The 26,534-nt window shown below is 35.2% G+C and overlaps 1 protein-coding gene across 2 annotated transcripts; it reads left to right on the forward strand.

Annotated features, from left to right (window-relative positions):
* Positions 1–3,629: 3,629 nt before the first annotated feature.
* Positions 3,630–24,717, forward strand: LOC121416941 (uncharacterized protein PB18E9.04c-like). Of its 2 annotated transcripts, XM_041610472.1 has the most exons (6): positions 3,630–3,931; positions 13,575–13,815; positions 15,261–15,320; positions 16,808–16,996; positions 17,048–17,485; positions 23,568–24,717. In XM_041610472.1, exons 2-6 carry the CDS (start codon positions 13,594–13,596, stop codon positions 23,598–23,600), a joined length of 942 nt encoding a protein of 313 aa, XP_041466406.1. In that variant the 5' UTR covers positions 3,630–3,931; positions 13,575–13,593; the 3' UTR covers positions 23,601–24,717. The 2 variants fall into 2 exon arrangements, with proteins under 2 accessions (XP_041466406.1, XP_041466405.1); XM_041610471.1 differs by having other exon boundaries at positions 16,808–17,485.
* Positions 24,718–26,534: the final 1,817 nt, after the last annotated feature.

A 26,534-nucleotide genomic window follows, 5' to 3' on the forward strand; every position in this document is an offset into this window, starting at 1 on the left:
GTAATATGATAAGTCCAAAATATATACTTTTTTTCTTCGTAAAAGGCTTAATATATTGGAAACAAAAATTGAAAATATAAGGGAAAATATGATTGTTGTTTCACAGATTGTTTATGTATACTTTTCCATATTCAAATTTTATACAGATATTGACTAATGGGGTGTGTAATATAAACAATCTTTGGACCGCCGGATTTATATTTTCCCGAGGGGTTATATTTTCCCGAAGCGCGCAGCGCTGAGGGAAAATATGATCACGAGGGAAAATATTAATCTTTAAGGCGGTCCAAACAATGTTTTTTTTTTACACATCCCATCAGTCAATATCTGTTATATTAGATAGCCTTTCATGATGTAGATAAAATATCTTTTTTCAAGTTCATCTGTTTCATGTTTTTATTCTAACCATTATTCATTAATAAGTTAACAACATATTAAAAGAATATATATATATATATATATATATACATGGTGAGTTCCCATATGTCAGTCCCCCATGTCTGTGCATACGCGTATCTGCGCGATATATCTAGTGAAAGAAGATCCGCAACAAACACAAACTTATTTGCAAATCTAATGCATACACAGATATTATAATTAAAAAATCCGACTCACAGTGGTGGAAAAACAATGAAATTTGGGTATTTCTTGTGATTGCCACAAAATGCAGCCTTTTTCATCAAAATCCCCGAATCGCGTGCAAAGTGGGGAACTATTTTGTGATGACTGCCCGAGGTTTTTTTCCAAGAAAATCATATATAATTCTTTCAAACTTTTATGAGATATTTGGTACACTTACTCATAGGCGGATCCAGGTGGGGGCCCGAGGGGCCGCCCACCCCCCCCCCCCCTTTGGCGGAGAAAAAATAAAGAAAAGGGAAAAAAAGAAAAAAGGAGGTAAAAGGAGGGAAAAGAGAGGAAAAAAGGAACTTCGGAGGAAGACGAGTGAATAAAATAAGATGAGGGGCAGACTTTAAAAATCAATAGAATATTTTATGTCACTATGTGAATTTTTCGCTCGCGCTTCGCTCGCATTGCCTGTTAGGTGATTTACATATCTTTTCCAAATGGAGTTTAAATATCAAGTTTGGAAGCCAATATACAAAACATTTCACTTCGGAAATCGAACTTTCGTTATTTTGTGTGATTTACAATGAAAAGTGCTCTGGTCTGAATAGGCCTTTTAACTTTGTCTGCCGGTGCTAGCTGCGCGCTCGCAAATTTCGATTTGTCAAGTATCTATTATTTTTACGAATTCCACACAGTTTCAAAAATATCCCTGATTGTGACGTATCAGCAAGCGCTGCACGCTCGCATTTTGATTTGGCGAGTTTCTCACTATTGATTATACAACAAACTAAAATCCCCTACGCATATGACAGTTTATAAAAAAATTTGGCTCGCGATTTGCGCTCGCATTTATGGTTAAAATATATTAACTTGATGCATCCTCTTTATCATTAGAAATGTGCTTGAAATGTCAAGTTTTAGGCCATAATATCAGATTTCGCGACCTCATTAGGAATTAGTGAATAAGATATTAATATAATTATCAAATTGTCCCTTTTGTTTCATCTCGCATTTAGCAACAGGAATATGAAGATAGTCATCATTTTCATATGCATGACTTAAAAATGTCCCGGTCCTATGTTAAAACTCAAAGTAATAATAATTGAAAATATTAGCTCTTTATTAAGTGCGATCAAAATATTCACCAGACAATTTTTCTACAAAGTACTTGAATAATAGAGCTAAAATCGACGTTTTTTTTTCAAATAGGAATATCAAATAGTTTAAGCTTCGCGCTCGCTTTGATTATTTAGAATGTCTAGATCCTAGGTTAAATAATATGAAACACGCGCGCGCAAGTTTGTTCAGATAGTTAACTTGTTCTCTACTAAATCATTATCAGTTTCAGATCACAATATCAAACATTTTCTGCTCACGCTTTGTGCTCGGATTATTAATGTAGGAAGATCCCCTATTACTCATTCTTCTCATGATTTACAAAACATGGATAGAGTGTTCCGTTCTTAGGTCTAAATCTTGATTTTTTTTCAGCTCGCGCTTCGCGCTCGGATTATTTAATTGTTGAAATATGGAACGTCTACATGGCTAAGCGCAAGCAGTCCTTAGCAGGTACCTTTTCGATCAGTTCAAAACGTATATAAAACTTTTCTGCTTGCGCTGTTAATGTAAGGATGATCCCCATTTACTCATCCTTTTATTAAAAGTTTAGCAATAGTTTGTAAAAAAAAGTTACCACAGGTGGATCCATGGGGGCACACAGTGCCCCCCTTATTAGGCATAATCTAATTTGTAATTTTAATATGCCGTTCTAACAAAATTGCCCCCCCCCCCCCTTAGAAAGCGAGGACCCATTTTTTTTGCTTGTTTGTCGAATCTTCACTGGACGAAATGACCTAAAGATTTAGGTAAAAACTTTATTTTCTTTCTTTTTTGTCAAATTTTCCCCGAGGTCTACATGTAGGCCTATGTCTTTTTTCTCTACGCACAGCATGTATTATCTAATTCATTAAATCAGTAGTCGTTCCTGTATTTTCCTTTCTTCTGGGGGACAAACTGATAATAATAATAATAAAAAAATCAGTCAAATTGACTATACCAGTAGTCAGCTAGCTGGGAGCAACTGATCTGGCAATCTCTGATATTCACATTTCTGACATATTTTTTTTGTCAGAAATAACTCTGTGTGAGTAATATATGACTAGAAAATAGTCAAATATGACTAGAATAACAGTTCCACCCAGCTGACCCTATTAACCTGCCATTTTTGACTGATTTGTTTTTAGAGTGTAATGGTATTAACGATAATGATAATAATAACAAAAATTATAATAGTAATAATGATAATTATCTTTACTAATATTAATATTATCAATAATGTTGTTTATTGTGTAAAAAAATATAGGTGGGAATATGACATCATGATCAGCTTGCTCGTTGCATATTCAAGAGGATAATAGAAAGAACTTTCAAGAAATAGTGCAAAATTTTGAAACGTCATAACTTTGTTTTTCGATTGTATGATTTTACTTAATCTTTTCAAATCATGCTATTTTCAGCCCGGAGTACCCCTCTTAGAGGATGATATCCACTATAGAATTGTTTTTATAAAATACATTTCAACGATCGAATATTAAGCATTAAAATAAGGTAAAAATATGTCTAAACATAAATTGCCTCAGTTCTATATAGGAATCAATACAGGTGAGACATGGATCGGAGAGTGACGTAATGGAAAAAAAAATACCTTGAAATATTTGCCTTCAATTTTTTTGCGGCCAATCCCTCCTTAACCCAAAAATAATCTCCTTGAAAAAGCACGTTTCATTGAAATGATAAAGTATAGGGTGCGGTGTTTTCACAGTATTGGTATGTAGCCTACATAGCTCTTTGTGGCGTCACAATGGCAAATTGAACGCGGTTGAGCGGAGCTAAATGCACGTTGGATAAAAGTAATATACACACATTTATCCCCGATGTAGTTGTGTGTATGTGTTGGATGAGTATAATATGTGTGTCATACTTTGTGTGTGTGTGTTTAGAACACGGCTGGGTGGGAAATAACAAAGACTGTCGGCTGACGAGATTTTTTTTCTTTCTAAATCAGAACAGAGGGGAGGAAAAAGGGGACGAATTAAATCTGCGGCATTTGTGTATGTGTGTATGCCGATAGAGAAGTTTTAGGCCTATAATCTCACGTAGTACACCGGCTTCGCAGAATTTCCCTTCTCTCACTTTCATGTTCTCCGGATGTGAGTTGCAAACTTTCGGAAACCCATGATTCATAAATATTTCAAAGATTGATGATCACAACGTCACGGATAGGTATTAGGACATAGGCCTATCAAAGCCACTCTTGTCAACTCCGCTGTGGATATCAGACTTTTTGACCACGGGTTAATTGGTAAGTTATAATCATGGTATTCCTTTGTTAATGTTCTTTTAATGGCACTGTGCACTGTGAGACGTATGTCTATACTTGTATCAATAACTTTAAATTGTGCAATTACAATTTCCATGAAAAACTTTTTAATGAAATAGACAAGCTAGGGCTATATTAGTTACGCAGTAAAAAATATACAACGCTGTTTACTAAATGAACCTTACAGTGATTGTTTAAACGGTTTAAACAAGTGTTTCAAATCTTAAGCAACAAAGTTTAATTTTCAATATCTAATCTTCAATAAATTAAACATGATTGCTCAAACGGTTAAACAAATACGCATAAGGTTCATATAGTAAACAGCGTTGTATAAAGTCTTAAACAGCCTTTTTACTGTGTATATCGGGGTATTATCAAACTGAAGGCTGCTACACTTGCGAAGGCTGCTACACTTGCACAGGTTGTTATATTGGTCATGATAATTCCTTTACCCAGATGTCTTCTAGTCTTAAGCTTCATGTGCCTGCGTTCTTGCAGTGTTTTCTCTTCTGTTATAAATTTCATGTTCCTCTTTATATGTTTGTCATTTTGCTTCCGAAGAAGATTCTGCTAGGATCGAAAGCTTAGGCCCCTTTTGACTCTATAATTTTCAAGAGACAAGATATAAGTTATATCGTGGAAGAGTTCTTAACTCCACGGTTATTTCCTCCGTTAAAATTGAAACAAATATGCTTGAATACGAATTTATGTACGACAATACAATAGTCGGTAAACTAGATCTTTATCGGAAGAGGATTAATATATCATTAAAGGTGTAAGAATGGGAAAATGTAGTTTTGAGGACTCCATGATGATGTTTGTTATATTTTTACATATATCCATAATGAAGAAATATATGTCAAAATATTTTTTAAAACGTCATCATGAATTCCTCAAGACTAGGAAAATGCTTTTAATCATTTATATTTATAGGCCTTCATTGTTATGTGCGTCTACTTCACTATTGTTTCTGCACCACTGGGCGTTTGTGGCGCCGTGTGCCTGTAATCCAAACTAAGCTACACACTATAGGGAAATTAGACAGTGATGCAGAGGTTCGAGATTCGAGCCCTGGTCACGTCTTTCGGATAGCGACGTTAAAGGTCGGTCCCAGACGTAATAGTAATCATATCTGAATATACAAGTCTGACAAAACTCAAATCCAACACACAAACACGTATATTTGGAGCAAATTAACGAATATATCACCAGCCTTTATTGTATGACCCAGGTATTCTTTATAATCATCGTTGTTGTGGCCATATATAATAGTCGTCGTAATACTTTTCACAATCAAGTCGCCGCTGTTCTCACCGCCACCACCATCATCATCACCGCGCATCATCATTATAAGGTGTCATCATCGACATAATTGCTTATCATCATCATCATAAATCATAAAACAACTACCACTCTCACCATTATCATGAACATAACCATCATTATCATCACAATTTCACCACCATGCACTGTCATCAACATTGCCACCACCACCACCACCATCATCATCATCATCTTCTTCTTTATCACCATCATCATCATCATCTTTTTCTTCTCTATCACCATTATTATCATCATTATCATCACATCCAACATCATTATCACAACCACCACAGTCATCAACATTGCCATCATCATCATCATCCACATCAGCGACCATCACCAAACAACGTTAACATCATCATTATCATCATCATCGTCGTCGTCATCATCATCATGATAATTACAGGAACCCTCATCAATATCCTCATCACAACATCAACCTAAAAACATGGCGCAGCTACAGCATTGTAATCAGTATTTAGGGACCCAAGAGGGGGGGGGGGCAAATCTGGCCAGTACCCCGTCACCTTGAGAGGCATAAAAAGAAAATTTCTAGTTGAAATCTTCGCACACACGCAAGGAAAAACTTTTCTCTTTTTGCTGGTCAGATTTTTCCCAACAAAATTGCCCCCTCCCCCTTGCAAACAGTCTGCCCACAATTCGCATCATCATCGTCATCATGAGCAATCAATAGTTTTGCAATCATCATTGTCATCATCTCATCATTAAAGGACAAGTCCACCCCAACAAACACTTGATTTGAATAAAAAGAGTAAAATTCAACAAACATAACATTGAAAATTTCATCAAAATCGGATGTAAAGTAAGAAAGTTATTCACAAAAATAGTTATGAACGAGCCTGATGTCATTCACTCACTATTTTTTTTTATTGTTTGAAATATGAAATATTTTGATTTTCTCGTCATTGTCATGTGAAATGAAGTTTCATTCCTCCCTGAACACGTGGAATACCATTATTTTAACATTTTGTGCTTCAGGCAAGGAGGTCCTAATCGTCAAATTCGTAAAAATTGAAATATTGTATAATTCAAACAATAAAAAACAAAAGAAATAGTGAGTGAGTGACATCATCAACTCTCTCATTTGGATGTAACTGGCTCGTTCATATAACTATTTTGTTAAAAATAAGCAAAACTTTGAAATGTCATAACTTTCTTATTTTACATCCGATTTTGATGAAATGTTCAGCGTTGTGCTTGTCTGATTATTCTCTATTGATTCAAATCAACATTTTTCTGAGGTGGACTTGACCATTAAAACAGTATTTTTTTTTTTTATAGATTTCTTCTTCGTCCCATTATTTACTGTATTTTTCCCCTTTAAAGATGGTCTCTAAAATCCCAAAGAAAATTATCACCCAACGTTTCTAAAAAGAATTCAATCTTGTTGGAATATCACCTCTGTATTTATTTTAATGTATCATAATTTTTGCACGAATTGTTGCTTTTATAGGGTCAGTGAAATGGAAAGAAAAAAATATGATTTCAAAACAGTCATCACCTCATTAAAACAGTATTTTTTCTTTATAGGTTTCCATAGCTGCCAAGTAGTACTGATTTTCAGTATTTAGTACTGCAAAATGAGAAGAATACTGATGTTTTCATACAAAATACTGATTTCTAAAGTTCAGTTTCATGTTTTGTCATATGGCATATCTTTGAAAATACTGATTTCCTTGCCAAAATACTGATTTTCAGCTTTTAAATAACTGAAATGTACTTGTTCAGGTTGGCAGCTCTGGGTTTCTTCTTCGTCCCATTATTTACTGTATTTTTCCACTTAAAGGTGGTCTCTAAAATCCCAAAGAGAATTATCACCCAACGTTTCTAAAAAGAATTCACTCTTGTTGGAATATTGCCACTGTATTTCTTGCACGAATCGTTGCTTTAAAAGGGTCAGTGAAAAGGACAGAAAAAATAACGATTTCAAAAAAGGGGGATCAATAGAGTTGAATCGTCAGAGGGGTCTTGAGATGTAGAAATGGGGGACAGCCAAGGGAGACAGATCAGGCCCTCGTTGCAGAAAGAGTTGCAATCAATCGCAACTCAAAAAATCATGCGCAACTTGATTTTCAACCAATCAACAGTGCGTTTTTTGACTTGCAATTGATTCTTTGACTCGCAACTCTTTCTGCAACGGGCCCCTGAAAGGGGACGAAGCAGAGTTGAGATATTCCCTGAGAAAAACCATGGTCTAAAGTTGAATTAACTTCGGGATGCTTAATGTGGCAACAATCTCTAGAATTCAAGTCTTCAATTCATGATATCGCACTAAGGAGTATTTGAGCCCGTCCTGTACCAAAAACCTTTTGGGGTATGATCTTGCACCCTATGTGGAAAAAAGCTGCCAATATGTAACTTTTCATCATTATCATTTGCACCGAGAAATGTTCGTTTGCACCCTAAAAGGTTCAACATTACACATTCAACTTTACGCATTTTAAGGTGCATAATACATGATATTTAAGAAAAGGTTCGTACTATTCGAACCTTTATTGCATGGTTCACCTCTGCACCCTATATGGTGCTTAATTCAGCTACACTTTACCCTTAAAGGGGCACATTTTGAGCATAATTGCACCCAGCACTCTTTTGGGTGCTGCTATTGTACCGCCCCTTATAGGGTTCAAATTTAGACCTTTGTTTCTTAGCATGCATACGGCATTTGCGTGTAATTCATTAGGCCTACCATAATGGAGGTAAAAATAAACTCCTTGGGCCTACAAAAATCAATGACCAATACAAAAGTATTTTTTTTAAATCATGGATGGAATCCAGTTAATACAAGAAGTATTAGAGTTTAGATTCTTGTAAATCACTTCTCCTCATAATTTCATCCCAGACAATATAGACTATGTCCTAATTCAGTTAAATCAGACTCCAGATAACGGGTCATCGAATGAAATCGAATTCACAAACTGTTCATTCTGTAAAAGAGACCCTGAAACAATTGTACATATATTTTGTGATTGTCCGGTGGTTAACATTGTATGGGACGATCTTTTATCTATAATAAACCAAAAACAACATTCGAATATTATCCTTTCCCCCTTTGAAAAGATTTTTGGTTTTCAAGGTGATAATTTTTTTAAACACCTATTTCCTTGTTTTCAAATTCTATGTTCACTTTTGTAAATTTAATAACAAAACCCCAAATATTGTGGAATTCAAAGCTCGTATCAAAGGTATTAAGGATATTGAATATGTTTTGGCGAATAAAAATGGTAAATTACCTGTACATTTTAGAAAGTGGAGATTTGATATCTAATTTGTTCTATGTATCGGTCTTGACAAGTATATACCTACATGTAAGTGCTGCTCTGTTTAATCATGTAAATAGCTTGTTGATTTGTTTGATTTATATTGTGATTTATTTTTTTGATCAATAAAGATTGAAAGAAAAAAAAAAGAAATCGCATTCACAAATAAAAAAAATTCATATCAACAAATTCACCAATTGTTTCTTTGACTGGTTATGCGGTTATGTCAATTTTTTCTGTAATCTTTGCTTGTAGATCTATGATACACACATGGAATTTTAAATGAAATCACCAGAGGAAAAAAGCATATGCAGTGGCCTTGTGGATTCCATTGGTTATTGTACCGTATTAAGGGAAACCAATCGCTTTCTATTCCTTAGAAATATAGAAAGGAAGTGCTATAGATCAGTGAATATTCTCCAAATCGTAAAAAAGGACATCAAAAGATCGATTTTGATAGGCAAAAATACATGTAGAAGAAAATAACGTGTTTTTTTTTAGCGCTTGAATGTCTGAATAAATCTTTATATGGGTCTCTCACTTTTTTAAAGGGATGTTCCAGGTTGGAGGTGTTTATATCTCAAATAGAGTAAAATTTACAAAGCAAAATGCTGAACATTATTTTAAATCAAAATAAAATAACAAATAAAGAAGTAATCAAATTTTTAAGATTTGCATTATTCCGGTGAAACATTTTTATTCATGTCTTCGTGAATATTCATATAGTTGGGCTGATGATATATACCCCCACTTTTTATTCTTTATTTTATTATATGAAATAAGGTTTATTAAAAATCTTTCTACCAAGAACTAAAACAATTGGATTGACAACTGACTAAGCGCATTAGTTAAGTGTATTTTGTGCCGCAATTTATTTCATCATAATAGAGACACGTCATTTACACATGTATGAAAAATTATGAATTCAAACATAAGAAAAGGGAAAATGGGAATATGACATCGGAACGCCTAATGATATTCATGGAGATGTGCATATAACTGTTTTCACAAATTATTGATAAACTTTTAAATTTAATAGCTTCGTTATTTGTTATCAATATTGATGAAATTTTCATCATTTTGCTTTGTGAATTTTACTCTGTTTATTTAGATATAAATATTTTCAACCCAGACTATCCTTTTAAGGGTAGTTCCTATCAATTGGCTAAGAAACTGAACTACAGTACCAAGATGCCTCAAAGCATTTCAGGAATGAACGAAAATAATAATTGTTATAGGAAAATCGTTATGATAAAAACTTTTCAAGCCTTAAATTACATGATATTGTCCGAGGGAATTGCTGTTCTGTACATATAACAGCCTAAATAAAAAAATAAAATGGCATGAATATTAATCAGGGCATCCAAAGGCATTGTATTCGGTAGCTTCCGATTAAAATGTCATCAAAAGGTTGATTTGAATAACAAGAAAAAATCAAAGAAACATAGCACTGAACATTTCATCAAAATCAGATGTAAAATAACAAAGTTCTAAGTTTCACTTATTTTTCACAAAACAATATGTGCACAACTCAGTGATTTGCAAATGACAGAGTCGATGATGTCCCTCAGTCACTATTTCTTTTGTTTTATTGTTTCAATTGTATAATTTTTCAATTTTTACAGATTTGTACCCCCTTGCTTGAACCACGCCTAAATGTTATAACAATGATAATAACAAATGTTTAGGGAGGATTAAAACTTTGTTTCACATGGCAATGAGGAGAGATATGCAATATTTCATATTCCATGTAATGAAATAGTTTCTCTTTTTATTCAAACCAACTTTTTGGTGGGGTGGACTTGTCCTTTAATCTTATCAACGAATTACGTTATGCAATTGGCACACTGATAGGGCAGTTTTCGAACTGAAGAGGCTACCCTGGATAAATAAAACGTAAATTATTATCGCTTTATTTTTATTCATTAATAGGGCATACATATTTTAACAATTGCATTATCTGCACGATGAAACACCGTTCTTCTAGCAAATTTTTTTTTAACTGTACCAACATCTAAAACATGTTCGTTTGGTCATCGTGCCTTTCAGTAAGCATCACCTGTACTGTGGAATAAACTGCCTAATAATCTGAGGGCCATCACATGTACTTCCACCTTTCTCAAATCTTTAAAAACGTACTTGTTCTCATGATTATTTGGTCTAGGAAAGGTATGTTACAATGTATTGTTAACCTTTCATTTAGTATTAATGTATTTTATTCTAAGTATACCTGTATTAGACTTAATTTCCTCTTTTGTAAAGCGCATAGAGATTCTGTAGAATATTATGCGCTATATAAGCATCTACTATTACTCTTATTACGATAATATTATCTGCCTGTTTGATAAATCTTAGTAAACATACTTGCCCTTTAAGTTGTATGTCGTTGGTTATCAATAAGGATTAGTGAGTCAAGGAGAACTCAAATATATTTGCTTGAATCATTGGAAGTGTATTATTGCAGAGTAAATATGATCAGCGAAAACAAGAGAAGGTTACAAGAAATACCATTCACCCTTGACATTTTGAACTGCTCAGTTCAACCATGTCAACACAATATGCTCTCTTCACATTTGAAATGCATTTAGTGAGGAAAGCTGGAAATTACACACAAAAATGTCGATTAATGATTCTTGGTAAATTAGAATATCAGTGTTTGCTACCGCAAAATCTTAAAATAGCCTTAAAAACGGACATACTGAAGCTTTTAAGTCTATTATGAATTAGAAAAGGCGTTAAAATAGAAAAGGCTTCATGCAAATTAGAACACGAGGAAAAAATAAGGCTGAAGAAATAATAAACAAAGTTGATTAATAACAGAACGTGAAATATTTAGCCTTGTAGGGGTTAGATGTGCATGCGACTGTGGGTGAGTGAGGGTTTGTGTGTGTTTAGGGGAAGGGTGAATATCTTAAAGACGAAATATTACTACATAGTTCCTATTCATCTATCTCCTTTTTGTTAATTGCATACAAGGCACTAATTGGCGAAGCCCCAGTAATATTTGTGAGCAAAATAAACACAAAAACAGCAACAACATCCACAGTTCTCAAATTTGCTGCTCAAAATTCCCACCTGTAAAACAAAGATTATTTTGGAAGTTTGTGTATTCGCATTGGCAGCTACTAGATTTTTTTTAACTTGCCACATGAAATTAGATCTTCTCCATCAGTAGAAACGTGTAAACTTTGATTAAAGACGCATCTTCTTCGCCAATTTCCATACATTTCCTTTATCTTTTAAAATTTGGGTTTCCAAGCATTTCAGGAGCTCTTACTGCCCAGACGAATGTATGCACAGCAATTTTGCGCTATATAAATCCGTATATTTCTTATCAGTATTATTATCATTATTATTACTAATTGTTGTTATTGTTATGATTATTATTAGTATTATCATTGGTAATATTATAACTTATTATTGTTGTTCACGGTTGCTGTTGTTGTTATTATCATTATTATAAATAGTTATTTAAAGTGCACTCTCGGTGAAGTCACATAAGCAATAATGTGTAATGATTCTGAGATCTGAAATCTACCAGAACACAAGATATAATAATTCGCCATGGTTCATTTTATTCCCAGGGATATTCAACAAACGTACAATATGTGTAACCATGGGCTGGCGATCAATCTGTATACCAACTGCAATGATCCGTGCGTTATTCGTATTATTTATCATGTTGATGGGCAATTCACTTTGATACAGTCCATATCACAACAATGCCCTGTCTGCAATAATGACTCAGTTTGAAGTCACGTTAAGAAATCAGATCAAGTGCGCGAATAAATACCGAGAACAAATAATGTTATTGAAACGTTTCCACCGTCTTGGCTTTCGAAGTGTTGATCCATGTTTGTTGATTGCTTTGTGCATTTACATGTAATGTGTTTAACTGGTATACCCTTTAGTTGAAGAAAAACATACTGGAATTCAGGAAATGGACAGATAGTTATAAAACAGTGTAAGATTAAAATCTGTTTAAAGATTTAGAATTGAAATCCCTAAAAATTAATCAAATGAAGGATACATTGAACTATCATTTTATATTTCAATGTCAGATAATAATGTTGCTGTTTATCATCTCAAATATATTGATTTCATTGTGAAAATAGGAATCTTAGTATATAAATCACGCCCTCTCTGTATTTTTTACTTTCCTTTGAATGGGCGAAGGGAAAATTGCCCCTTCTCAATCACAATACTTATAAAATCATATATCTCGAAATATATGTCATTGTGTTCTTAGTATTCATCAACGATTCCTCCTTATTAGTGCCTGCATTTCGCGCTCACGGTGGTCAGCAATGCATGTTCATTCGTTCACAAAACAACTGTCGAAGAAATACTGGTGTTAATACCCGTCCTTGTGGATCACTTTGATATTTTATTCAAAGTTGTGGTAGAGGATGTATTATATGCTGCTGGTTGTAGTAAATGTAAAGGAGCAAGGAGCAGTGGTGGTGGTAGTAGTGGTAGTGGTAGTAGTAGTAGTAGTAGTAGTAGTAGTAATTAGCTGTAGTAGATAGCAGCAGCAGCAGCAGTAGTAGTAGTAGTATCAATTCCAACAGTAGATTTATTTCCCTTTTCAGCCACACTCTTTAGTCATCATGTGGAAGTCTTGAAGGTGATGTAGCTTCGTTTGGCATAAAGGTTGGCATAGTTAAAGGGTCAAGTTCACGTTCAATTTTATTTTCTCAACAATATAAAAAAAAACAATATACAATATGTACAAGAATGAAAATTATATCAGAAAAAGACGGAAACTACTGAAAAGTTCATAAGAATTTGTGAGTTGTAGCTCCCAGTAAAAAGGGAAGGGTGAAGAGCAGTGGGAACAAAAAGTGTAGAAGAAGAAGGAGGAGAAGAAGATGAAGTAGTAGTGGTAGTGGTGGTGGTGGCGGCGGTAGTAGTAGTACATGTAGTAGTAATAATAGTAGAAGTATTGTCAACAACAGCAGAAGTAATTATTATTCTGCTGTTGTTACTAATTCTGTGGTACGCCTTTCCATTCTCTTCAGGCATAAACCTTTCTCCACCATGTGCAAGTGCTGCAAATGCTGCAGCTTCGATTCGCTAGGATGCAGACTTCGGACCCTCAAGGCCTTTGGCGCCATCCTCTTCGTCTTTGGGACGTTGTTCGCCCTTGCCGGAATCGCCATCGGGTTTCTCTCCGACCTATACTTCAACGTCATCTCTCTACCCGATGTCTTCCCTGAATACATCCTCTATTCTTACCTGGTGGTGTCTACAGGGGTGGTGGTAAGTTTCCCTAGGTCCTGTAAGAAGCTGTTTTCGCCGCCCTTGTCGGCACTAACTGCCTTTGGCAGTGACCCGAAGCTGGAATAAAATTGTTTCTGTTTCTGTTTATGGTAACTCCCGTAAGAACTCGGCAGGGCAGTATGTTGCTGGTTAACGCCAAGCTGGTCTATAACCAATTACCTAGGAAACATTTTACGTATAGGTTAATCAGTCATAGTGGCTGACCTGATAGACGACAGATGTCACTCTCGGGCCTTTTTATGAAAGTGGAGACAAAGGCAGAGTGGGGATTCGTACTCACAACCTTGCGATTATGAGTCCAATTTTCTAACCACAGGACCAGTGATAGTCACTGAAGCAGCTTTTCCAAGCTAAACTGGGATTGGATGTGGAGTGACGGTGATTTGGATATGATGTGGTGATGATTTTGTTTAGTTTTTATTTAGAATAAAAATGGCGAAGTGCAAGTAAAATCTCTTACGAAGCTGGCAGGTCCATGGTGTAATGTGGGAAAGTGATGTCTGACCTCTGCAATATTGAGGTTACAATTGATGTGCCATCAGATTTTTTTTTACAGAATTTTTCGTACATGGATACGAGGAACCACATTAATTGATTAACTTTACAAGACATGCGTCCTTTGATCAAGTGTCCATTGACAGTTAACTGGCTTAACAACACCACACGCAAAAAGTCTTCCCAAATAATTCAACCCAAAACGTCATAACCTAAGCATTCGAAAAAAGTCAAAAATATTTTCTTAAAGGGGAAGTTCACCCTGAAAAAAGTTTTATAGTGAAAATAGCAGAAAAATAACAAATGATATTGCCGAATGTTCGAGAAAAATATAATCAAAAGTTATAAGATTATATTTAATTATTTCATTTGTGACGTCATATGCGAGCAGCATTCCTACGTTCAAAATTGTAAAAAAATCAATGAAATGTCATTTTCTCAGAAAATTGAAAATGGTTTTTACTACACCTTTTTTATATCATTATAAAAGTATTTCACATCCGATGATTTCCCGATCATGAATAGAGAGCAAAAATAAGTCATCGGAAACCATACAAAAAAGAAGATCAAGCATTTTTATATCAAATAACATGTGGGTCAGCTGCTCGTTTATGACGTCACAAATCGAAAACTTTAAATTCCAAAAACTTTCTTAATCTTTAAGGGATATTCCTCATACCTTACCAATATATAACAGTGTATAACTGAAACAGACGTCTTTTTCACGACTGTTTCACGATTGTCACATCATGGGCACTCACAAAGAGTGAGACTTTACCTTTCATTTTTGAGAGCTTGCTCCTTTTACAATCTATGATTTTATTTCTACGGCATTTACTAAACCATTTATGATTATATATATATATATATTTGCTATTTTTACAAGTTTTCTTCAGGGTGAACTTCTCCTCTAATAATTTCAATTTCAGGCAGTGGGTACCGGAGTCGTTGCTATATACATCGCCAAGACAATGACTGACGATGACTGGGTAAGTACAGTATTTCCTCAGCTTTTATTTTCTTAACTCCGTATTCTGAAGTCAGGTTTAACTTAGACCGCGGTAACTCAGTGCTAAAATTATGGGGGCTAAAAGCCCCAAAATTATGTTTATTTTGTATATTTCTTTGTTTACTTTTTTGTTTCTTTTTGCTTTCATAATGAAAAATATTTCAGTTTTTATTCCCAGACAATTATGAACAATTTGGGTGTCATATGAGCTAATAAATTGAATGTGTACAGTAAGGGGTTGTGCTCCAATTGGCTCTCCATAGTTAAACCATTTAAACCCGAGATCAGCATACGGGCATTCGTATATTTTGCCTCTTATACATTGTAGCAGGGGCAGCAGAACCGTGGGGGCTAAGGGGTCTTCGGCCCCTGACTTGTTTTTCAATTAAAAAATAAACCGTTGACATCTTATTGTGATTTTTAAGCATTGTCAACTCCCCATATTTCTTCTTTTTGTTAAATCATACATTTTTATTGTTTCAAATCGAATGAAATCACAAAATAATTGGCGGTCTTTTGAAAAAAGAAGTGACAATACCCAATTCAAGTACTAATACACACAATCAATAATATACATAGTAAGTAAGTAAGTAAGCTTATGCCACATCTTGGCCAGGCCTAATGGTACTCAATACCCTTCTGTGTTTTATAATAGTGTCGGTTCTTAATATTTCACCGTCCTCATTCTCCAAAGTACTTTATTTTCACTCCTTTGCCTATATCCCGCTCTTTATTTAGTTCATTTTGGAGAAACTTAAATGTCTGTCAGACTTGATGGTATATTAGCCAACGACGTACAATCCGTTTCGGAATCCCATTTATTGATATCAAGCATCAGTGGCGCTTGCCCCCCCCCCCCCCCCCAACCTTCTCCCATTTTCAGTTTCACGACCAAGAAAAGAAAAGGAAATAAATAAAAAAGGGTGAAATATATTATTCTGTGAAAATCTATCACAAAATTAGCTTATTTTCTATAAATAGGTCGATATTTTCGCTCCTTTACAGCTTTCATAAGTTTTAACCGATACGCAAGATCTCGCCCCTCAATTTTTTTGGCCCAATAGGACGCTGTCAAGAATTACATTTTCTCAAGAACACAAATTATTCTTATACAATAGACTTTTAATTTTTTATATTATTTCAGGCGAACAAATAGGTAATGCTATCAATAATAGAATGATTGGTTACAACAGTTGCAGTAATCTTCATTATAAACATGTTTTTCATTAATTCTCATATTGCATTGCATTCATACTATATTTTGGCTCTAATCTAACCATATAAAATTGGTATAGAATTCTCTTTCAGTATGCCTGCATTTACATTATCTCTTTTTCATTATTATTTATAGGTGTAAATTTTTTGTGTGCTCACACAATCGGAGTAATATGATCTTTGGACATTTAAAATATTGAAACTATGACAAGAACAATTCATAGAATAATAATTTTCGAAATTTCTTTACAGAGTACTCGCGGCCTGGGTGTCTTGGCACTTCTCACCATCGTGTGCTCATTGGCTAGCGTTGGAGTCCCAGCATGGCCACTCTACGAAAACGGCTATTTCTTTGGCATTCCACCGCAGACATCGACAAATATGACGCCCTCTACGGACATGACAACTCCATTGGCTGTGACAACGGTACCGATGACTACGGTACCGATTACTACAACTCCATTGGCTGTGACAACGGTACCGATGACTACTGTCGAAACTGACACGACGACCAATGCGACCGTCACAAATGGGACTGCAGATAACTCGACAGCATCAGGTGGTGTCAACATGACGTCACCCAATGTGACGGCAGAAAATATGACGACACCGAATGTGACGGCGCCAAATGTGACGTCGCCAAATGCGACGGCGCCAAATGTGACGTCACCAAATGTGACTTCCTCAAATATGACATCAGACAATAGCAGTTCATCAGGGATGATGACAACACCGGAAGTTACGTCAGGAACTGTGATGGATACCACGGGAAATTCAACCGTTCTTCCAACCACTCGGGAACCGATTGACTTTGACGAGTGGTTATTGTTGATGGCTCCCTTTGGGATAGTTAGTCTCTTCGCCTTTATATTTATTCTTCTCAGTCTATTCATATGCTGTATAGCCTGCTGTTGTCCGGAGCGATCGGAGGTAAGACTTTAAAGAGATTGTCCAGGCTGGAGATATTTGTATCTCAATAAATAGAGTAAAATTTACAGCTAGCTGAAAATTTGATCAAAATCGGATAATTAACGGAGGTATTGAATTTTAAAGATGTGCATCATTCTGGTGAAACAGTTCAAGGCATGTCTTTATGAATATTCATTAGGTGGGCTGATGATCTCATATCCCCACTTGTTCTGTTGTATTCTATTATATGAAATTAGGTTTATTCAAAATTGTGCTACCAAGAACTAAAACAATTGGATTGATAACTGATTAAGTGCATATTAGTTATTTATTGCCGCAACTTATTTCATCATTAGGGAGACATCATTTTACACATGTATGAAAAATGAAACATTTATGATTTCATGTAATGACATAGGAAAAAGGAAAGTGGGGATGTGACATCATCAGCCAACCTATGAATATTCATGGCGATGTGCATGCAACTGTTTCCCCCATGCAAATATTTGATAAACTTTAAAATTCAATAACTTCGTTATTTGTTATCCGATTTTTATGAAATTTCCAGCATTTTACTCTGTGAACTGTACTCTATTTATTTACATATAACTTTTGTCAGCCCGGACCAACACTTTAAGAAAAATCCTTTATATATATATCTCTCCCTTTTATTGGCTTTTTCATTTAGATTTCTGGTGACACAACATCTGCTCCTGCGACAATTGCTCTGGAATTAATTTCGCCTAAGATGTAGGGTTAGTGTTAGGGTGGTAATCTGGTTATTAGGTTAAGGGTAGGGTATGGTGTTAAATCCAGCGTTAAAGTTGGTCATTCGATTAGTGCGTGAAATCAAGAGCGGGGGAATTGTAGTCGGAGCAAATGTCATTGTGAAACCAGAATTCTACCCCCGCCGCGCCGGCCGCCTGGATCATTCTGCCACTGCCCGAAGGGACAATCTTTTTTCAAAAGATTCTTTCCTCAACACAAACCTGGGGCCCATAACGCAGAGCTTAGCGATGATCGTAGAACATTTTGGAGGTATTTCATAGTCCATCAAAAGGAAAGTTTTTCGCGTGTGACATCAAACATCTTTGTTGCATTGCCAGTGAGATCTCCATAGCATTAGCGAATGCAATATTCAAATGCTCATAACTTTCTCATTAACATGTCCTGTCCGATTTTTCTCGAACTTTCTTTTATGATATTCTTTGATCTTTTCGTTTCCACACAACCTCACTTGTTCCAAAGTTTTATTCCCCTTTAGGTATATGTGTGTGGTGTCGTCTGCTTCAACACCTTTTACTGCGCATTCGAAACTTGTGAATATTCTCTACCTCATGGCTATTTCATAATATCAATTATTGGTTATTTATAATATTATTTTGCTTATTTATAATATACCTGTAAAGCGCTTAGAGACGTGGTTCCGATGTGTTAAGCGCTATATAAATGCGGAATATTATTAATATTTCTTTTTTTCACAAAGTGTAACTTTTTTCCTATATCAAAACTACTTGTAGTTTCCATCGGACGAGGAATGGGTAAGACAATGTTCACTAATCAAGCTATTAAATGCTTTGTAATGCCAGTGCATTAAATTACGAATGAGCAAATAAATCTATTCATCTGGACGTATTATTATTGGAACGGAGAGCAGTTTCACACCAGGGCCTTGTCTTACAAAGAGTTACGATTGATCCAATCAATCGTAACTCCACGGAATTCCATCAGTGTCATAATTTTTCCCACAGGAAGTTTCCAAAATACCCTTTGTACACAGTGAAAACGTTGTTTAAGATTTTATACAACGCTGTTTACTCCATGAACCTTACATTATTTCTTAACCGTTTGAACAATCAGGTTTGTTTATTGAAGATTAGATATTAAAAATTAAACTTTGTTGCTTAAGATTTAAACACTTGTTTTAAACTGTTTAAAGAATAAATTGTAAGGTTCATATAGTAAACAGCGTTGTATAATTTGTTTACTGTGTAAACAAAGGAGATCGCACCACATTGTCAAGAAATCAATGGATTTTATGGATATACATTCATATGTAGATTTTTTTAAAAATAAACATGCATTTTATATGTTGACCTTGCTGGCCGTCCATAGTTTCAATTGATTGGATCAATCGCAACCCTTTGTAAGATGGGGCGCGGTTCCGGGACGCTTCTTCAGCTCGTCTGATTTTCCGTTTCAATAATACTTACTCCCGGCCCCCGTTTCATAAAAAACTTGATAGAATAGCAAATTTGCAGTAACGGTTAAAAGCTACTGTAATCTTTCAATCTGATTGGTGAATAGTGAATGTGTTATCACAACAAGTCTTTGTGACACGAGACCCTGAGGTCCGAAACACAAAGAATATAGTGATCAATCACCAAATGAACTGACTGACCAATCAATAATAACGTTACACGCGCATTAGGTTTCAGATACTGATCACGAACCAATCAGAAGTGTCCTTTCATATTTTGTTATTCATCGCTGTATCTAAAGCTTTGTTTTACGGGACCCAGATATATAGATTTATTTTCTCTTTTGGTAATTTGACTTCCTTCCAGGATGAATCAAAACATACATCAGTTCAATGCTAGTGCATGTTACCATGGTTACTTTTCATGGTCCTGGGATGCAGGGGGTGTTTCATCAAAGTTGTCAGCACTGACTTATACCTTGGTCACATTTGCTCTACGGCGGCCATATGGCGAGTCGGGAACAGCCGTTTTATTAATTTTAATTCAAATCAGTTATATGCAGCTGGTACAAAAAGTAATAAAACGGCCGTTTTCGACTCGCCGTAGAGCAAATGTGACCAAGGAATAATGGTCATTGCTGGCTATTTCACTGAAATCCTTGGTTTTGATTGGCTAAGAAGCACTGGCCTTTGACTGTTGCTATGGTAACTGTCGGAGAAAGACAACTTGAGTCAGTGCTGACAGCTTTCATGGGTTGTTGCGTGTATTATTCTCCATAGGCAGCACCCCTGGAATTCTGATAGGTGCTGAAAATGAAAAAATGTAACGAAAATGACCCTTTGGGGTCCTTTTTTTATATAGATAAGGGGCTTGTATACCTTCTTTTCAAATTCAAAGAAAGCTCAGCGGTCAAGCCTTCGCACGATGAGGTAAAATCCTTGTAATCATAATAATAATATCCAATTTTGTTTGCTTATAAAGGTATTCTACACGAGTTTGAAGTAAACCCCTAATTCGTGTTAATAAATGATGCTAACTGTCAAAATACTTTTCGTTTGGCGAATGTTACGACTATCGTGAAGAAAAAAAGGTAGTGTTGTCAATTACTGTTCAAAGTTTTTTTTATGTTTATGCTAAATGCTTCAGATGCCTTTAGCAAAAACATAACTATCGAGGGGTTTTCTTATCACGTTGAACTACAAAACGATCATTTTGTGATGTCATTTTTTTGGTAAAGCAACAATTGAGAATGTTGGGCATGTTTCTATTCTTGTATCCTTGACAAATGATAATAATACATGTGATTTTACAAAGCGCGAATTCCACTTTGTATAGGAGTGCGTAAGGCGCATAAAAAAATGGGAAAGTGAATAGAAAGGATAAGCTACATTTTGAAAGACTCAACAGAGATAGAAATCGTCTTGTGTCCATTGAAAAGCGTACTCTTATCTTCTGATTTTCCCTTTATTTTATTGAACGCATTCGGTAATTAGTCATTTTATAGAACCTCATGATTTGGCGATGTTAATTTTGCCATGAGAGGTAGGGAAACGCGATGGTTTGACTCGGCCCCTCTCCAGAGGGTGATATATTTGCATGGGGATATTTTTTCTTCCTTAAACCCCCATTCCACAAAAGAGCAATACCTCTAAAAGACTGCTGCAAGACCATGAAACTTGATTGATCTTTCAAGGGTCTTTCAACGAATTTTCAAAGATATCCAAGGTCTTTCAGGATTCCTGATGATCTTCGTGGTCCTCGTGAGTCCCAAAACTTTTTGAAACGGTTCAAACAGTCTTTCAGTGGTCTTACATGAAAATTGTCTTTTGATGGTCTTTCAGCAGTCTTTCAGTGATCTTTCAATGAACTTTCAAAGTTCTAAGTCTTTCATGATCTTTCGGCAGTCTCTCAAAGAGTTTTACGGAGGTTACTGTAAGACTCATGAGAGAACATTGAAAGATCATCGAAATATTGAAAGACCTTACCAGGCAAAGTCCATGGAAAGAATTCTGAAAGATCACTTGTTGCATAAAAGATCTCTGAAAGATCTCTATAGGAAATATCCATCAGTCTTTCGGAGTTCTTTGAGGGGTCTTTCTGAGCCATTCCATAGAGATGACAATTTTCTGGTCTTTGGAAGGTCCTTCATACCTATTAGAATTTTCAAGAAGCAAACATGTCTTCCAAGTGTTACATTTCCCTTCATTGGGCATTGCATAAAACTTGCAATCACTTGCATGTAAGTTTGGGTGAAAAGGGAATACAATTAAGCTTTGGCTCTGGCAATAGTTGATTGCGATTTGCACTTGCTTGGCTGGTCCGCCTCTTACAACAGGCAGTAGGAATAGATTTTCTCTAGTTACAATTGATATATCAATTGTAAATTTGCATCACAAATTGATTCCAAGTATTTTCTTGCAACACCGCTTGAGTTTTATGCTATGGGTATATAGGTTTTTGTTTAGTTTTTGTATAATTTGGTTTGGTTTTGCACGTGCCTTCCGTGACGTTGCTTTAGTATTATTAAAGACGATACTTAAAATAATTATATATATATATATTTGGAGTATTAGAATTGCTAAACGTAGTTTTGTGGAGACGGCATGATGGGAAAAAAATCGGTAGCATATTTCAAAATGATTTATTTAAAGGTAAAGATAACCCCAAGACGACTGGTATAAAACTAAAAATGAAATAAACATTATAAAAGTTTCACTGAAGTGGGAAATGATATTTGAAAAAGTTTCCTTACATCTGAAGCCTTGAAATAGGTTAACGAATTTGTCTCTCTTTTTTAAAGATATCATGGTGAATAAAGGTAGTAGGATCTCGTCGACACCTTTTTAATATCAAGTCAATCCCAACAATAAACAAAAATGAAACAAACGTTTAAATAAAAGATTCGCTGAAGTGGAAAGTGAAATCGTATGATTATAGAGAGTATTAATAATGATTACATATTCCTTTCTCTTGTGTTCTTTCACTTTGAATGTTTAATTTGTTAGATATGATAGCAAAAAATTATTATTATAATGTTTACCATAGGTTAGAAGTAAACATGATAATGTCGATTCCAGCTAATTGATTCGTTTGAAAATTCAAATTATCTCACATTTCACATAAAATATATGCAAATAATGCACGTGTTATGTCATTAGTTCCCTCTTTGTTTCTGCATGTTTGTGGTAAGTCCCATATATAGGAACTCGGCAGGACAGCATATTGCTGGTAAACGCCAAGCTGGTACACAGCAAAAACTGTGGTGTTAACCGGTGTACATAGAGGACCACACCAGTTATTTTACACCGGTGTTAAATTGGTGGTGTTAGTTTTACATCTATAGGTGTTATTACAACACCTTTTGTTGTTACATTTACACTCTTTGGTGTTATGTTTAATCTCTAGGGTGTAATTTTAACACTTAAGGGTGTGGTCCTCTATTAACACCAATAGGTGTCAGTTTTAACACTGCAGTTTTTACAGTGTATATAACCAATTATACCTAGGAAACATTTTACGGCTAGGTTAATGAGTCATAATGGCTGACCTTATAGACAACAGATATTACTCTCGGGCCTTTTTATCAAAGTGGAGACAGTGGCAGAGTGGGATTCGAACTCACAACCTGGCGATTATGAGTCCAATGCTCTAACCACTGGACCAAACTTTGTTTATTTTTTATTATTCTATTTCTCCAATTTTCTATATTTGTTCATATCAAATGGGGTAGATTTGGCCCTTGAAAGAATAAAAACGTTGGTGCCGCTGCATGTAGTGTAATGTTATATTACTCTCAATATAGGAGCACTCTGTGTTTGCCGTTGTATCGTTTCCCTTTATTTCATTCCTTCTTACCACTCCCCTTTCATTTATTCGTGTTTTTTTTATATCCGTTTTAACAGATCGTGGATGACATGGAATTGTATAAGACTTAGAATGGTGATTTGGAGCAGATGTTTACTCAAACGTGGAGTCTGGATGCTAGACTACCTAGTCTTATCAACAGTAACTATATGACGTCATCCTTTGGTCTCCCTCCGCCGATACCAGCAATTAAGGGACTATAAAATAAAAATCAACCTTCCTTCTTTAAACAAAATGTTCGTTTCCTTTACTATAAAAACTGGGGTATCAAACCAGCCTCAATTGGTGTCGGACCACATCTGAAGGTGTTAAAGTTACACCGTAGATATTGAACATTACACCAAAGAGTATCAACCAAACTAAAGGTGTCGTAAATAAGACCAATGCATGTTAAATCGACGCTGTAAATTTACTCCACATGGTTTGCTTTTTAGCAGTATCGTTCTATGCCCCCTTTTGGATATAACTGCTGTATATTTTCTTCTTTAGCACCCAAGCCAAAGTATTACTGTTTTACGCTTATTTTACTTCCCTGTAAATATATCAAAAGCATTGAACATTGTAGAAACATTATGTAATCCGATAGCCATTCGAAAAAATGACATTGGTCTCATATCGTAATGATGGAGCTCCAACATGATATCATTACGAGCAATGAAAATGTGCAAAATTAAAATGTCCCGGTTTTCGTTATTGGGGTTATTTTCAGTGATTTCAATTCGTATTTGAGTTATTTTACTACAATCCCTTGATCCCTGCATGTAATGATAATAATATAGGGTATTTATATTGCGCAAATATCCACCTTGTAAGGTGCTCAAGGCGCTCCTATATTACCCGGCTAAGCTAGGCGTTCATAGCGCACACAGCTTTTTAAGGAATTCCTACCGGAAGTATATATCTGCATATCTGAAATTGCAATTTTAAATTTTATGAATTGAATCAGCAATAATAAGTGATTTTAATATGAAGATACTGCAGGATACAGGGTATATAGTGCGTCCTCAGTTGAAAAATATGTGATGCGCAAGTTAATTAATTGTTATGCCATTCACTGTGACGTCAGCTGAAAAAAACGTTTCTGTTTTCATAGATTCAATATTTTGGTATACTAATCAATATTTATGCTGCATACGACAAGAGGTGTGGGCTATATTGATCATAATATGTAATTTTCTGCAAGCGGTCGAGGCGGCGATGGATCGGAAGTTTGTTCAAAGTTCAAGTGCACCAATTTTGAATCATTGCAAGCTTTAGTTTGGAGTGAATGCCAAATCTGTTTCAAACCGTAGCCAATCGTACGATTGCTATGACGTCATTACGACTAGATATTGAATTCGCTTTTATTCCGATAATAAGGAGGCTTAAAAGTGCCACCGAGATGTTGAGATAATTATCTTGGGAAGTCGACATCATAATAGCAAAAGATCAGATGACGAGATCCCGGATCTCGTCATGTCGACATGTTGTAAAAGAGATGATCAGATGACAAGATCCCGGATTTCGTCATGTCGACATCCTTTAGAAGAGATGATCAGATGACAAGATTTTGGATCTCATCATGTCGACATCTTTTAGAAGAGATGATCAGATGACAAGATCCCGGATTTCGTCATGTCGACATCTTTTAGAAGAGATGATCAGATGACAAGATCCCGGATCTCGTCATGTCGAATCTTTTAGAAGAGATGATCAGATGACAAGATCTTCGATCCATGATCATGTCATCTGATCATCTCTTCTGAAAGATGTGGACATGATGAGATCCAAGATCTCGTCATCTGATCTTTTGCTATCATGATGTCGACTTCCCAAGATAATTATCTCAACATCTCGGTGGCACTTTTAAGCTTCCATACGATAAGGATGAGAGCATGGTCACAGATTTGAGTATAGGTATTGGAACGATGGTCTAGAACATTGCGCAGTCAGATATTTCATGTTTCATTATTAGCATCAAATTCCAATACGTTTTTTAGTCCAAAATCGATTCGCAGAGCAGTTGTAAGGTGCACAGCGGTCATTAAACATAACTTAATTAATTCAATGATGATTTGCATGGTTAATCTTTATATCGTTATCTACATCAACAGCTTATAAATGGCAAGGAAATTAAAGCTCTCATAGTTAATGAACTGTGCAATGGCATGAAAATATGGCTAGACAGAGTCATGATTATTGTGTTAAATATTTTTTGCATAGACTTTTATCTCAAATTGCTTTTTTTTGCTGATTATGAGTAATGCATAATTATTAGTAATCACGAATTTTAAGGATGGACTTTATGCCATATTGATACCTTATATTTTAATTGATATTTTCATATATAATTCATTAATTAATTGTTTTTTCATTTATTTCTTTTATTTTTGTGATAGTAAGGAATGTGTTTTTCTCATATGCTGAGTCCAGAGTAGACCTATGTAAATGCGAATTTAAATTGAATTGAATGTCGGAAAGCTTACGCGATATTGTATCACTTTTCATGATTAATACATTGCAATTTTCTTTTCAGGGTTTTTAAGGAACTTCATCGTATTCATTAAAATACATGTCGGCATTTCTTCAAACAGTAACGTCGTTTAATTAATGACAGTAAGTAATATAAGAGTCGAAATAATGGAAAATCCAAACTTCGCGCAGCTCAGTTAATGAACTGGACAGTATACCAAATTTGAACATCCAATCGATGACCAACTGATCACGTGATTGATTAATGATACATAAAGCACCAACTGTAAAAAAACACTATGAAAGCGGCATTCTTTTTTATATTATATGTCCTTTAGGCCAGAATTGCAATAATTAATAAATTGGACATTCATAGCACTATGGCGACACTCGCCTTAAATCTTGATTTATCATGTTTTGACACATGGGTGCCCGGTTTACGCGATTTTTATGTGGTAAAAGGGAAAGAAAAACGAAATGGGCGAAGGGTTTTTTTTTATTTCAATGAGCACTGATACGAGCTATTCAGCCACAAGATATAGGTATGTAATAAT

Source organism: Lytechinus variegatus, chromosome 6, assembly GCF_018143015.1.
Source record: "Lytechinus variegatus isolate NC3 chromosome 6, Lvar_3.0, whole genome shotgun sequence".
NCBI lineage: Eukaryota > Metazoa > Echinodermata > Echinoidea > Temnopleuroida > Toxopneustidae > Lytechinus > Lytechinus variegatus.